This window comes from Hylobates moloch, unplaced genomic scaffold (genome assembly GCF_009828535.3).
Source record: "Hylobates moloch isolate HMO894 unplaced genomic scaffold, HMol_V3 SCAFFOLD_8, whole genome shotgun sequence".
NCBI classification, from domain to species: Eukaryota; Metazoa; Chordata; class Mammalia; order Primates; family Hylobatidae; genus Hylobates; species Hylobates moloch.
This window is the reverse complement of record NW_026652283.1, coordinates 42,003,985-42,018,292: the sequence shown is the minus strand read 5'-3', so window position 1 is coordinate 42,018,292 and position 14,308 is coordinate 42,003,985. Positions and strand designations below refer to the sequence as shown.

The 14,308-nt window shown below is 40.3% G+C and overlaps 1 protein-coding gene across 1 annotated transcript in view; it reads right to left on the bottom strand.

The window, feature by feature from the left end:
• Window positions 1-4,583: 4,583 nt before the first annotated feature.
• RLF (RLF zinc finger) overlaps window positions 4,584-14,308 on the bottom strand; it is a 75,660-nt gene continuing 65,935 nt past the window's right edge. Inside the window, exons 7-8 of the mRNA XM_032160403.2 lie at window positions 13,607-13,748; window positions 4,584-9,470 (exon numbers count right to left, since the gene is read on the bottom strand). Coding sequence (XP_032016294.1) covers window positions 4,815-9,470; window positions 13,607-13,748 — 4,798 coding nt within the window. The 3' untranslated portion in view covers window positions 4,584-4,814. The remainder of the gene's footprint in view (window positions 9,471-13,606; window positions 13,749-14,308) is intronic.

The following is a 14,308-nucleotide window of genomic DNA, read 5'->3' as shown; positions in this document are numbered from 1 at the left end:
AAAGTGCTGGGATTACAGGCATGAGTCACCGCACCCAGTCCCTTACTGGAGTCTTAAATCTCTATGATGCAGGAAATGAGTCTTGTTCAACACCTACCACCCAGGGGCTAGCAGATGGTATATGCTTTGTAAATATTTGTCTTCTTAACCATTTAGATAGCTTTCCTACGCCTCTGGTCTTTTTTTTTTCAGGTTATACCTGCCAAATACATGTTGACAGATTTTTAAATCTCTTGCCTATCCTGGTTACCTTCCCCAGAGTGAATCAAACCTCCAAATGCAGTCTGTCACAGAAACCACTCCTGCAGTAGACCAAGAAGGTCACAGAAGGATAGGCCACTCTTTCTAGACACACTTCTACATAATAGGGTATAAAATCAGTAGGATAAAGCCAGGAGGTATCACAGTTTACCTCGGGGTAGGAAGTGAGGAGGAACAACTTTTCTGAGTTTTAGAAGTTTCTGGCCGGGTGCAGTGGTTCATGCCTGCAATTACAGCACTTTGGGAGGCTGGGGTGGGAGGATTGCTTGGGCTCAGGAGTTCAAGATCAGCCTGGGAAACCTAATGAGACCTCGTCTCAAAAAATAACAAAAATGAGTAAGTTTCTTTCAGAAAAGAAAACTTGCCTTTTTCATAGGTTACATGTTATTCACAGAAAAAAAATGCATGTTTCCCATCTCTATACTCAAATGAAGAAATGTCAGCACCACATGACTGTGGAGTTTGAGTTGAATAACCTGGCTTTCACCTACACTTCAAATTGTATTTCCCACTATTCACCTTCACAAACAACACTCACATTATGGAACTGTGGTATTTTTGGTACTTCAAATACCACCTGCAACTTTCCGTCTGTTATTCCTTTGTACTAAATGTCCCTCTCTGACATTCTTCTAGTCAGAAGAGATTGGAAACTGGGCTCACCTCTATTTGTGCCAGCCAGGCAAGACACTTCATCTCAAGTTCTTTGTCAAATAAAGATAGTAACAGCACCTATTTCATAGGATTATGAAAATTCAACAACATAATTTTATGTAAAATGCTAAAAAGCACAATTACCCTGAATTCTCACAGTACTTCCCACTTCCAGGCCACTGCTTCTAAAACTTTTCTGTGCCTAAGAATCACCTGGAGATCTTACTAACACGCACATTTGGGTCCAGTAGGTCTACAGTAGGGCCTGAATTTATGCATTTTTATTAATAACAATCTCCTAGGTGACACCCATACTGCTGGCCCACTACCATACTTTAAGTAACAATGTTCTGAGATACTCCAGCCCTCCCTTCACCTTGTGAAAGCTTCTCGATGGCCCTGACAACTTTACTTTTTTGTCTCCCATTGCATCTGGAATTGTATCTCTTTAAATATGTGTACTTAAATTTATTTGGTGAATGACTATGTCTTAGGCAGTTCAGCTCAGTAGGCCTTTTGGGACTGAGAAAGGATAGATTGAGAATGGAATACCCCAAGGAAGGCTAATAAAAAACTTTCTTCTCCACAGTTCCTTACCCTATTTCACACATGGGCTCACGAAAATGGGGAAAATACTGAAGCAAGAGAATTCTGGGTAAAGGCAAGAATAGAAGTGTCTGGAAGTCTTCATTCCTACTTAGCATTTTGGAGGCACTCTTGAATTGAAAAAGCTTTGAAAACAAAGTCAGTGCTTTCAGGTCTGTGCCAGGGTTGGGACAAATTCCAGAGATATCAAGTTAAAATGATTACTACAAGCTAAAAAAATAACCCTTTGCCCTGTATTATCGTATAGTCACTCATGCTGGTTTAAACATAAAAGTCTTTTTTTTTTTTGAAATGGAGTCTCGCTCTGTTGCCCAGGCTGGAGTGCAATGGTGCAATCTCAGCTCACTGCAACTTCCGCCTCCAGGGTCCAAAAGCGATTCTCCTGCCTCAGCCTCCTGAGTAGCTGGGATTACAGGCATCTGCCACCACACCCAGCTAATTTTTGTATTTTTAGTAGAGACGGGGTTTCTCCATGTTGGTCAGCCTGGTCTCAAACTCCTGACCTCAGGTGACCTACCTGCCTCGGCCTCCCAAAGTGCCAGGATTACAGGTTCGAGCCACCGCGCCCAGCGAAAAGTCTTTAATAAAGATCAAATGATGCAATCTGCTCTAACTGGGATAGACAGTGATCTTAGGATCAACTACTTAGGCTTATACTTGAATTTTTTATTTTATTTTTTTTTGAGACAGTCTCGCTCTGTCACCCAGGCTGGAGTGCAGTGGCGCGATCTCGGCTCACTGCAACATCCGCCTCACGGGTTCAAGCGATTCTCCTGCCTCAGTCTCCCGAGTAGCTGAGACTACAGGCGTGTGCCATCACGCCCAGCTAATTTTTTGTATTTTTAGTAGAGACAGGGTTTCCCCGTGTTAGCCAGGATGGTCTTGATCTCCTGACTTCAAGTGATCCGCCCACCTCAGCCTCCCAAAGTGCTGGGATTACAGGCGTGAGCCACCGCACCCAGCCTAATCAGGTTCTTAAAATCTGGGTTTAGTTCCACTGTGAATGGCCTCACTTGGTCCTTCCAGGGGCTACAAGTTCTGTGTGGTTGAATGGATATAGTTCAGTCTTAGTAGCTTTCTCTTATCCTGGGTTAACCATCTCTCTCGTATGAGGAATTTTTACTAGGCCTACAGGTGCTTCTCATGCTCAAATCACAAAAAGGGACCTTTCACCTATACCTCCTCCCTTCATAAGTGAGGAAATTAAAGCCACTGAAGAAACTAGCTTGATTCCAAAGAAACAATAGTGGTCTCAGTCTCTAAGATCCTTGTTTCTGCCACTTCTTTCAACAGTCTTACTCAGATCATTCAGATTCCTCAGAATCCTCTGTTACCTACTGGGATCTGAGACAATAAATGACTTGGTTATGGGGGTGCTTTAGACTCAGGGTGAGGTGACAGAATGAAATTCCCGAAGAGCTGACAAACAAGAAAATAAGGTTTAAGGGTCAGAGAAAAGGTCTTGAAATTCTAACCACAACAGACTGGGCGTGGTGGCTCACGCCTGTAATCCCAGCACTTTGGGAGGCCAAGGCGGGTGGATCACGAGGTCAGGAGTTCAAGACTAGCCTGGCCAAGATGGTGAAACCCTGTCTCTACTAAAAATACAAAGAATTAGCCGGGCGTGGTGGCACACACCTGTAATCCCAGCTACTCTGGAGGCTGAGGCAGAGAATTGCTTAAACCTGGAGGGGCGGAGGTTGCAGTGAGTCGAGATCGCGCCACTGCACTCCAGCCTGAGCCACAAAGCGAGACTCCCTTGAAAAAAAATCTAACCACAAGGATGAGAGAGACATTAGTTGTCTGAGTCGCTTCATTTCTAGCTAATGAAAGTAGTTGAAAACTTCACAAGGAACAGGAAATAAAGCTGCTGTATTAAAAGGACATACTGCTATCCTTGTCATTAGACCCAGATGTCCCACAGTCCAATGAAACTCAACACATCTAAAAGCCAAACTCACCTTGGTTTCCATTCTTCCCAAATATTCATTCCTTCTTTGTGTACCTACTTCAAATGGTTGCATCAGTACCAAATCTTTTCCTTCACTCTCCAAGCCCCCAAAATCCTGTCTCCTTAAATATCTCAATTTCATCTACTGTGCCCTCTGCTGCAATTGTCAGTAAATACACTCAGCAAGCTTGCCTCAATTACTTCAAGTCTACTGTTTCCAATTTCAGCTCCTCAAATCAAGTGAGCACTCCACACTTCAACTGATATATGCCTAATAGACTCAGTCCAAACTCCTTGTTTTCATGATTTAGCTCCTGCTATCTCTACAATGATGTCACTCTCTTGTTCCCCTTTTATTGCCAGGGTATCAAATTATTTGTAGTTTCCTAGAAACATGCCCTCTGAATTTGCTATGTCCTTCATGTTCTGGTTGGCAGATCCTCTCCTTTCTACTCGGCCAACATCTGGACATCCTCTGGGAGCTATCTTGACTTCCACTGCTGATTACTCAACCTCAGAATTTTCTTTCCACAAAAACAAAACTTTTAAGATAAAAAGAACTTTGTTCTGGGATGGGCACGGTGGCTTACGCCTGTAATCCCAGCACTTTGGGAGGCCGAGGCAGGAGAGTAACTTGAACCCGGGAGGGGGAGGTTGCAGTGAGCCAAGACTGCACCATTGCACTCCAGCTTGGGCAACAAGAACGAAACTCCGTCTTAAAAAAAAAAAAAAAAAGAACCTTGTTCTGAATGATTTAGCTAGTAAGAAATAAAAAAATTACTGAGGTAAAATGTGAATGGCATATTTCAGAAAACACAAGTGCAATTTCAGTTTACATGTGGCATGAAAACTCATGATGAGTAAACAACGAATGGGTGAAAAATTGTAATTTATTGAAACTCAACTCAAAAAATATAAGATGCTGTAGTGTACAATATATTACACAAAGCACCCTCAGGTGCACATTCAAGTCAAGTAAGAACTCCATATCCCTTTCCCTAGCCCTCCCACCCTGGGACCTTAGTATTTGTTCCATATACAATCATGCACACTTAATTTGAAAAAGGAAGCCCCAGTATATTTTGATGTATTAATTAGCACCAAACAAGTGTACAGTTCCATTTTTTTAATAAACAAACAAAAAATAAACCCAATCATTAAACCAACTGGAGAGCTAATGGACTCAGCCAATACTGCTGACATAGATATTATACATTCATGTAAATACACAGCCTATTCTACCTAAACAACGGTGTGGCTGCTTCTCAGCCTTTGTTCGAGTTGGCAAATGTCCCCATGTTGCGGTGTTGGAGCCAGTCTGTTACTAAAACAAAATTGCTACTTATGAACTTCCTACACAAAGCTCATCTGTCTTTTTTGTTGGAAATAAGTCTAAAATTGGTGTGGAAAACTTAGATCTTTCAAGAACAACCACTGGCCGAAGATAATGAAGCTGTTTTAAGGCAAGCTCTCCACAGTCTGTTAATGCTTTGTCCAATACAACCCTCAGGTTTTCCAAGGAAGGAACTGTTGTTGTTTCAGCTACTATTAAAGGTGGGATTGCAGTCAGGTTCTCATGAATTGTGGAGTCACTGGAAGAATGAGGTATGTCAACTTCAGGTTCATTGTCATTCACCATATTATTTGCCACAACACTCCCTGTTAAATCATTACTGGACTGTGAAGAACTACTTAATGTTAAGTGCTCTGAAGGCTCCCAATCATCAAAATCATCTTCTTTCTCTTCACTTTCCTGAATAAATTTCAGAAATGAAGATTCAAATCCCATAGGTTTGTAAGTCTTCAAATCAAATGACCGGGGCTGTGAATGTTTCCTAAAATTCTCTTTTGGGACATGGGTTGGATTTTTTACAATGTTTTCTTGCCCTGAACTATGCTGCCTGGTTTCTGATTCTTTGATCCTTGGTAAAGGCAGCTGGAAACTTGTGAAATAAGTCCCACTTTCAGTCCCATTGGGATTAGGTATGGAATTTTCTATTTTACAAGGAGGAGGAGGCTGAACTATATTACACTGTTCCAGGGAAGTGGTTTCTGAACTATGGTTACATTTCAAAGTTCCCCTGTAGAGCAGAGTATCTGCATCAAATACTGAGCTGCTTTCTATGCACCCTTTCTGACCTCCATCCCTTTCACTTGAATGACAGGAATCGGTGTTCTGGATGGGTGCACTACTGTCACCCAGGGAATGGCTGTGTTCTGTGTGCTCTGATTCACAGCTTCTATTTTCTTCTTTCTTTATACAGAGATCTGCTTCAGAAGGGGGTTCCTCCTTAATTTTGGTACCATACTTAACGCAAACAACAAGGTTCTCCATCTGTTGCTCTAAATAGGCACTACTCATCTGATGAGTGCGTTTGTAATGCCTCACAATGCTGCTCTCCAACTTCACCACAGATAAGCATCCTTGAACCATGCAGGGGTACTGTGTGTGCTCAGAGTGCTCCACACACATATGGAGGGCCTCAGCTCTGGTTTTAAAACTTATTGGGGCTTTCTTTTCTTTGATTAAGCCACATTTTTTAGCCTTAGCATTAAATGATCTCCTGGTGGTCTGATGTTCATGCCCCTGAGTGTCAGCTGTTTGACATACCTTTTCACTCCTTAGTAGTCTCTCATTTGCTACTTTCTGGCTTCTAAACAAATCATCATAATAGTCTTTATGTCGGTAATATACATGTTGTGAGTAATTACTGCGATGGGTGAAAATCTGGCCACAGCCATTAAGATCACAATGAATTTCATAATCTGAATGTATTTCCCCTTCAATATTATGCTGTTCCATCAAGTGGTGCTTCAACTTGTTGAATGTATAAAAAACAGCAGGGCACTGAGGCTGGTTACAAGAAAACCTTGCTGCAGATTCAGCTTCAGAAAGTACTTTAGGCTCTTCAATATGGTCTAGGTTATGAGAGTCACTACAGTGCTTAGCAAGAGCTTTGGAACACAGGAAGCGTTTATTACATTCCTTATATTTGCAAGCAAATATCTTTTTACATTTGACAAGTTCCCTTTTGGTTCTTGCTTTGTCTTTCTCTAAACATAACTGTTCTTTGTTGTACTGATGTACAGTTCTGTAATGGCGAATTAAGCCTTTTAGATTGGTGAATGAGGAGTTGCAAGTTTTATGAATACAATGGAATGGTTTGTGGTATTTATTCAAAATATAACACAGATTTCCTTTAGCAACAGTTCGCCTGCTACCTCTGCCCTCTCTTCCTTCTTGTTCTTCTCTATGGCTGCCTATTGGTGATGAAATGTCAGATGTTTTACTTTCTGTTTCTTCACAAGATGATTCCAAATCTGTTTCAGAACTACATTCATCCTTTTTAGGATGACAGTGTGGTTTCTCAGAGTTACTACTGGGATCACCTCCAAGTTCTGCAGAACAATCACCTTTCAACCTATCTACTGAACATGGGCCTTCATGATCACACTTTTCATTATCTAATAGTTTGTGAGTTGCTCTGTCACTGCCAATTTGATGTTTATTTTTATAATGAATCCTAAGGTGTGTTTTTCTTGTAAATGACCTTTGGCAAATATGACATTGAAATGGGGAATACCGATGTTGGAACATGGTTAACTGAAGGACTTTTTCTTTTGAATAATTATGCTTTTTAAGATAATGCATTAACAGAGCCTCTCTGGTCACAAATTCATATTTGCATCCTTGAAGCTCACAGAAAAATGGCTTAGCCGCCAACTGTGCAAGGTACTGACTTGGCATATTTTCATCTTGATTCTGAAAATTAAGGTCTGAGATAGATGAAACTGATTGAAGAGACTTAGCACCACTGGATGGGTACCCCTGCAATGACCCTGAGAAAGATCCATGTGTTATTGAGTTTTTCAAGCTTAAATGTTTCAAGCGTAACAGAAGTTCCAACATGGTATCCTCTGTACAGGGCCTTTTAGAAGCACAAATGGAGGATTCTGAGGAGTAACCTTGATGTTCTCGTTTACATTTAATGTGAATATTGTGATCTAGACCTTCATCTGGGGAGTCACTGTTTGTATCTGAGCAGGGTTTAGGTTCTGCATCCAACTTTTCAGTTGTCTGATTATGTTCATTACCCAAAGAGGGAAACAGATCTTTCGTCTTTATCTTTTTGGGCTTGAAATGGTATGGATGAACCTTCCGTAAATGTTTCTGCATTCCTCTTGCATTTTTGTATGTGGAACCACAGCCATCAAAACCACAGGTAAACTTAGTCCCATCAAAACAAACTGCCATACTGGAACATTTTTCTTTTAAACTGGAGGGCCCAAAGACTTTCTCATTAGATAACAATACATCCTGCATGGTTTCAGAGTGATCTAGTGTGTCAATTAGCTCTTCATTCATTGAAGTTGAAGAGCTATGACTTAACTGATCACTAGAATTACTGTCACTGTTTTCTTTCAGGTTTTCTGCAGTTTCTGTATCTATTTGAGAATTAGCTGATTCTGCACAGAAAAGATCTTCAGGTACATGTGACTTAGCAGTTTGGTTAAGTAGATGGGGCTGATTAATACAATCTTGCTTTTCACCTGTTGCAGACTCCTCAAGTTTCACTGATTTCTTTATGTCTCCATTTGAATTTTCAACATTATGCATTGAGAGGTGATTCTGGTATTCAATTTTGGAGTAATAGAACTTTTTACAGCCAAGAAAGTTGCATGTGTAAGATGCATCCCTAAAGTGTTGTGCTTCATGGTGGTAAAGCTGTCCCAAGTCACTGAAAACAATATTACAGCCATTTAATTCACATTTATAACGCAGATCGTCATGCTTTTGTTTATGGTTAAGTAGTTCATTTACTGATCCAAACCTAGCATAGCAATCTATAGATACACACATATAAGGCTGAGGCCCACAATGCACTTGTTCGTGCTCTCGAAGGTGAAAAGCAGACATAAAATGTCGTCGACAGTAAGTACACTTCTCTCTTCTATTTTTCATATCCAAGTAGTGCTTGGCATTTTCATCATTATTTTGGTGTTCAGCTTTAAGATGCACACTTAAGTATTTAAATTGCTTAAACACACGGGAACAGTCTGTACCGGGACATGGATACAAATCTCTGTCTTGCAGGTGGCAATCTTCTAATTTGCTGAATGTGACATATTCATGAGACTCTCCTTTGGCTTGGTCATTCAATGAATGGTTTTGCTCTGGGATTGCAGAGGGGCTCTTAGGACAAATACCCTTTTGAGAGCCTTTTAACAGTAATTTCTTTTTAGAGCGGTCCCTTCTGCTTGGTGGCATTTTAACATGCTCCATCACATGAGGAACAAACATTTCTTTTCTCTTAAATTTTTTAATACAAACTGGACAGGTGTAAATTCCATCTTCCATATGCATCTTAGAATGATGAAGAATTCTAGCCTCTATACATTCCCGCTTACATAACAAACAGAAAAACTTATACTGAAGCCACCTCTGATATCTTTCAGAAGAGCCAATGGGTTTTTTGTCTCTTTTCTCCTTATGCTGATCTGTCAAATCTCTTCTTCTATATTGTTTATCTTCTTTACCCTCATCATAGTCACTGAGAAATGACTCTAAAACATCTGTGTCATTAATGGACATTTCATAGCCACTTAAATCATCATCAGAATCTGAGGCTTCTTGTCCTAAAAGTTGGTGGCAATGTCGTTTTAAAGTTTTCCAGTCCCAAAACTCAGGATCAAAAGGCCAGTGGGCTTTTAAAGCTAGTAAGAGCTCACATCGAAGAGAATTTGGAACCGGTGCATTTTCTTCATCAAATTTTTGATCTGGTTGCAAATATAGTTCTTCTAACATATTAAATCCATCCAAACTGGGTTCAATTAAGAATTCTGTAAGCTGACAGGCTCGTCTAACTTCTAAATCTTCTGGTAAAAGACAGGCAATTGTTTTACAAACTGATGCCTTCATTTCCTCATCTTCACTTGATCTGAGTTGAAGAGCTCTGACACACAGTAAAATTGACACCCCAAGACCAGCATCTTGTGCCTGTAAGTAAAAGATGATAAAAAAATTTTTTTTTTTGCATACAGAAAGATTATATAACTTTCACTGATAAGGAATTTTAGCTTGTAACAACTTTTAGAGTTCCTAAATTTTATCTTAAATCTTTCTTCATGAAAGTTAGATATTTCTTGTCTCAACATGCAAAGAACTGAATTAGATGCTACAACTATGAACAATGTACATTTACTAGGCACTGTGTATTAAAGCAGTTCCTTACTTCCAAGGAATTTATCTGTACCCCGAATGCAATGCATAAACAATAAATGCATGTGAATCCAAAGAAATTCAGGATAAAAAAGGTCACTGGAGGATTCAAAATAGAATGATGTTGAGTAGAGGGGCAGGGTTTAAAATGGCAGCAACAGGAAACACAGGTATAAATGTGAGTCTAAGATTAAATTCAATTTAAGAAATTCTCTTTGGCCGGGTACGGTGGCTCACGCCTGTAATCCCAGCAATTTGGGAGGCCGAGGCAGGTGTATCACCTGAGTTCGGGAGTTTGAGACCAGCCTGACTAACATGGAGAAACCCCGTCTCTACTAAAAATACAAAATTAGCCAGGTGTGGTGGTGCATGCCTGTAATCCCAGCTACTCGGGAGGCTGAGGCAGCAGAATCGCTCGAACCCGGGAGGTGGAGGTTGCAGCTGAGCCAAGATCACACCATTGCACTCCAGCCTGGGCAACAAGAGCGAAACTCCGTCTCAAAAAAAAAAAAAAAATTCTCTGTATCATGAACACTTGGATTTTTCAAAACTTCAAAGATAAAATAAATGATCTTCTCCATTTCCTCCTGAAAGAATTTGGTAATTTATAGTCACCGTCACAGGTGTACTGAATCTCAGCTTTCCAGGGAAAAAACAGAAATCAGAAAATCTTGCTATGGCAGCAGGTTCTCAGAAACTAGTTTAAAATTAGGAAGACCTGGTCATATGTGATAAAAGCTTGGTACATTCAAGATAACTCTTTTTATCTGACAGGCTGAAATAAAATGCGAAAATGACATGAGCAAAGAAAAGCAAGATATGTCAGAGTGGCTTAAAACGCACTGCTATGAGCAGAGACTTTAGAATCAGACTTTGACTGCCTTTGAACCCCAGCTTCACAACAAGTGAAAAGTTCTCAACCTCTAAACTTCAGTTTCCTTATTGGTAAAATGATAACAGTAATGGTAATAACAGATTTTCCTCCTAAGGTTATAAAGATGAAATAATAATGCTGGCACATTGTAACTATTTAACAGAATATGATGTAAAATAATGGAGTAAATTCCACTGTTTAAATCAGTAAACAATTTGCCAGGCATTTAATTCTGTGTTGGGCATCATTCATTCTAAGTGCTGGGAACACAAAGAAATCACTGTCATTGATTTACAGAACCCCTACTACACCCTAGGCACTTATTTGAAATAAACTTTTTTGCACATATTATCCTCATTTTATAGACAAAAAACCCCCAACACTCAGAAGGTTAAGTTGCCCAATGTCACTAACTAGTGAGCAGAGGAGCAAGGACTTAAAAGCATTTAGGGCGGGTACGGTGGCTCACACCTGTAATCCCGGCACTGCCCGAGGCAGGCACATCATTTGAGGCATGGAGTTTAAGACCAGCATGGCCAACATGGCAAAACCCCATTTCTAATAAAAATACAAACAATTAGCCAGGCATGGTGATGCAGGCCCAAAGCCCCAGCTACTTGGGAGGCTGAGGCATAAGAATCCCTCGAACCTGGGAAGCGGAGGTTGCAGTGAGCCGAGATCACCCCACTGCACGCCAGCCTGGGCAACAGAGTGAGACTCTGTCTCAAAAAAAAAAAAAAAAAAAGATATTTGGCCTGAAGAATAGAAGAGATGTAGACTGGTAGGTAAAAAGGGAGTGAGTGAGTATAGAATCCCTTGCAAACTGAGACTCCAACTTTTTTTTCTTTAAAACTAATCAAGCGTTAATAGTGAGAAGGGGGGAAAGAGTAGAACAGAGTTCAGTCTGTAACTGTGAACAATCAACTGAGGTAACTCCCTACCTTTCAGATGAGCCGAGACTCTAGCTTTTTTGAAAGAGAGGCATTACCTAGCCTTTATCAGCTAGGATCTGGTTCTGTTGTGAATGGCAGACATCCCACAACAGTAGTGGCCTAAAGAATATAGAAGTTTCTCCCTCTCATTTGGAATGTAGTCCAAGTAAAACAGGCCATGTTGCTTTGGTGGCTCCACAGGACTAGACCATGGGTCTCTTGACTTATTAGGATGATGTGATATAAGTTTATCATTTGTAAGTAAGAGCAGAGAGGACTTGGGGAAAGTCAGCTAAATTTTAAAATAATTCACAGTTTCTCAACAAGTTACTAACTCCTTTTGGAAGACTGTGAGGTGGACAGCAAAGAATGGCCATTCTTTCTTAAACAACCTAATCTGGCTGGGATGGTAACATTTGAAAAATCACTAACAACACTTTTCAAAGAAAAGTAACCAGAAATACTATTATATATTCTAAACAGATATGCCAAAAAGTTACTCAAAGTAGTGAATAAATTTGAATCAGGATATGGAATGTGGAGCTGAATTTTGAAGAAACTGGTGGGTCTTAAACCAGGAAGGTGAGAGATCAAGAGTGACTTGGCATACTGTTGCAAGCGCACATAGGATATAGCCAAGTCATTTAATCTTTTTTTTTTTGAGACAGAGTCTCACTCTGTTGCCCAGGCTGGAGTGCAATGGTGTGATCTTGGCTCATTGCAACCTCCGCCTCCCAAGTTCAAGCAGACAGGTGTGGCAGCTTACACCTATAATCCCAGCACTCTGGAAGGCTGAGGTGGGAGAATTGCTTGAGGCCAGGAGTTGAGAACCAGTCTGGGCAACAAAGCAAGACCCTGTATCTACCACTGCTCCCCACCAAAAAAGAAAAAGCCAGGTATAGTGGCACACACCTGTAGTCTCAGCTACTCTGGAGGCTGAGATGGGAGGATTGCTTGAGCCAAGGAGTTTGAGGCTGTAATGAGCTATGATCACACCACTGCACTACAGCCTGGGTGTCTACACCAGCGAGACCTGTCTCAACCAAAAACTGAAAACTAAAGTCAGAGATGGAAGATGTCAGGTTTCACGCAACAACTTGTTGCACCCTTGCTGCCTGAAAATAGAGGCAAAGACTGAGTGTAGCTTCTAGTACCTGAGAACACACCCTGATTCGCAGCCAGCCAGAAAACAGAAACCTTAGTCCTACAACCACAGGAACTGAAATCTGTCAATGATAACAACAAGCTTTGAAGTGGATTTTCCACAGAGCCTCTGATAGAACTTAGCCCGGATAATTACATTTTAGCCAATATGATAATCTTAGAAGAGAATCCTGCCACATTGTGCTGGATTTCTGATTTACAAAACTGAACTGATAAAAATGGACATTGTTTTAAGTATTAATTTTTGTGATGTTATTCAACAATAGAAAATTAGTACCTTTATTAAAGATTTAAACAAAACAAAATGTTCTAATGGCCAGTTATAAAGTAATTGTTTAAACAGGCAAGTTCTATAGTTACCTTGAAATGTTCTTTTTTTTTTTTTTAAGAAAAAAAAAAGACCAAGTCTCACTCTGTCGCCTAGGCTGGAGTGCAGCGGTGCAATCCTGGCTCACCGCAACCTCTGCCTTCCCTGTTCAAGCGATTCTCCTGCTCAGTCTCCAAAGTAGCTGGGATTACAGGCACCCGCCACCATGCCTGGCTAATTTTTGTATTTTTAGTAGAGACAGGGTTTCACCAGTTGGCCAGGCTGGTCTCAAACTCCTGAGCTCAAGTGATCCACCCGCCTTGGCCTCCCAAAGTGCTGGGATTACAGGCTTGAGCCACCGTGCCTGGCCTCTTAAAATGTTCTTAATGTGACAGGAGACACAACTTCATTCACAGTAATTAGAAATAAATATCACCTAACTTGTTTGACCATCAATTTGTTTCTGATTCATTATAGGAAGTCAATCTGGAGAAACAGTCAGATGTGGTCAATTCCATTAATCTTATTAAAACCCATTATTTCTTATCTTCCTTTAAAGGGAATTTCCTGAGAAGTTATCTTCCCACTCATTTCTTTCCTCCAGCTACAGTTAGCAGAGAAGGCATAAAGTACTCACTTCAGTTTGTATAACTCTAATGAGGCAAAATAAATGCTGCTGCGTTTTAGCTATGACACCAAACTGACGACAGCGCTCCAAAAAAGTATCTAAAGAAGGGTCAATTCTTCTTTGCAGTTTACTCCAAAAAAGAGTCAGTTCCCTATAAAAAAAGAAGATCACGGTAAAACATTTAAAGTAACTGGTATTTGCTGCCCTGCCCCCGGCAACCCAATTTTTTGATCTGTAGAAAGCTGACAGTAGAGAAAACAAAAACTAGATTAAAAGCTGTCTATATTCACCACTGCTTTCTCCCAAACTGATAAAATTGTTAAGAATCCTCCGTAACAATTCCCTGACTTCTCTCTTGTGTTTGGGGGGGAAAAATAAAAACAAAACACTACATCCTTAACAGTGGCATTTTAAAAAAACTTATTTAGATCCCATGTTGTTCTAAAAGGTTTTATCCTTCACACTGGTAATTAATATACTGATTGAATTAAGCCCTGTCCTAACAGGCAGAGATAATCAGACATCACTAAACTAAGAACGAAATATATATACAACAAATAGACACTCTAACGGTACACTTCGATACAGTGATCTTAAGGGCCCTTTCCAGATCTAAAATGTCAGGATGCTACTTAGAGCCTATAGTTTGGAATGGTTAAATACTTCCAGCGAAATAAGTAAAATGGCACTTTTTGGAAATGGCTAAAATAC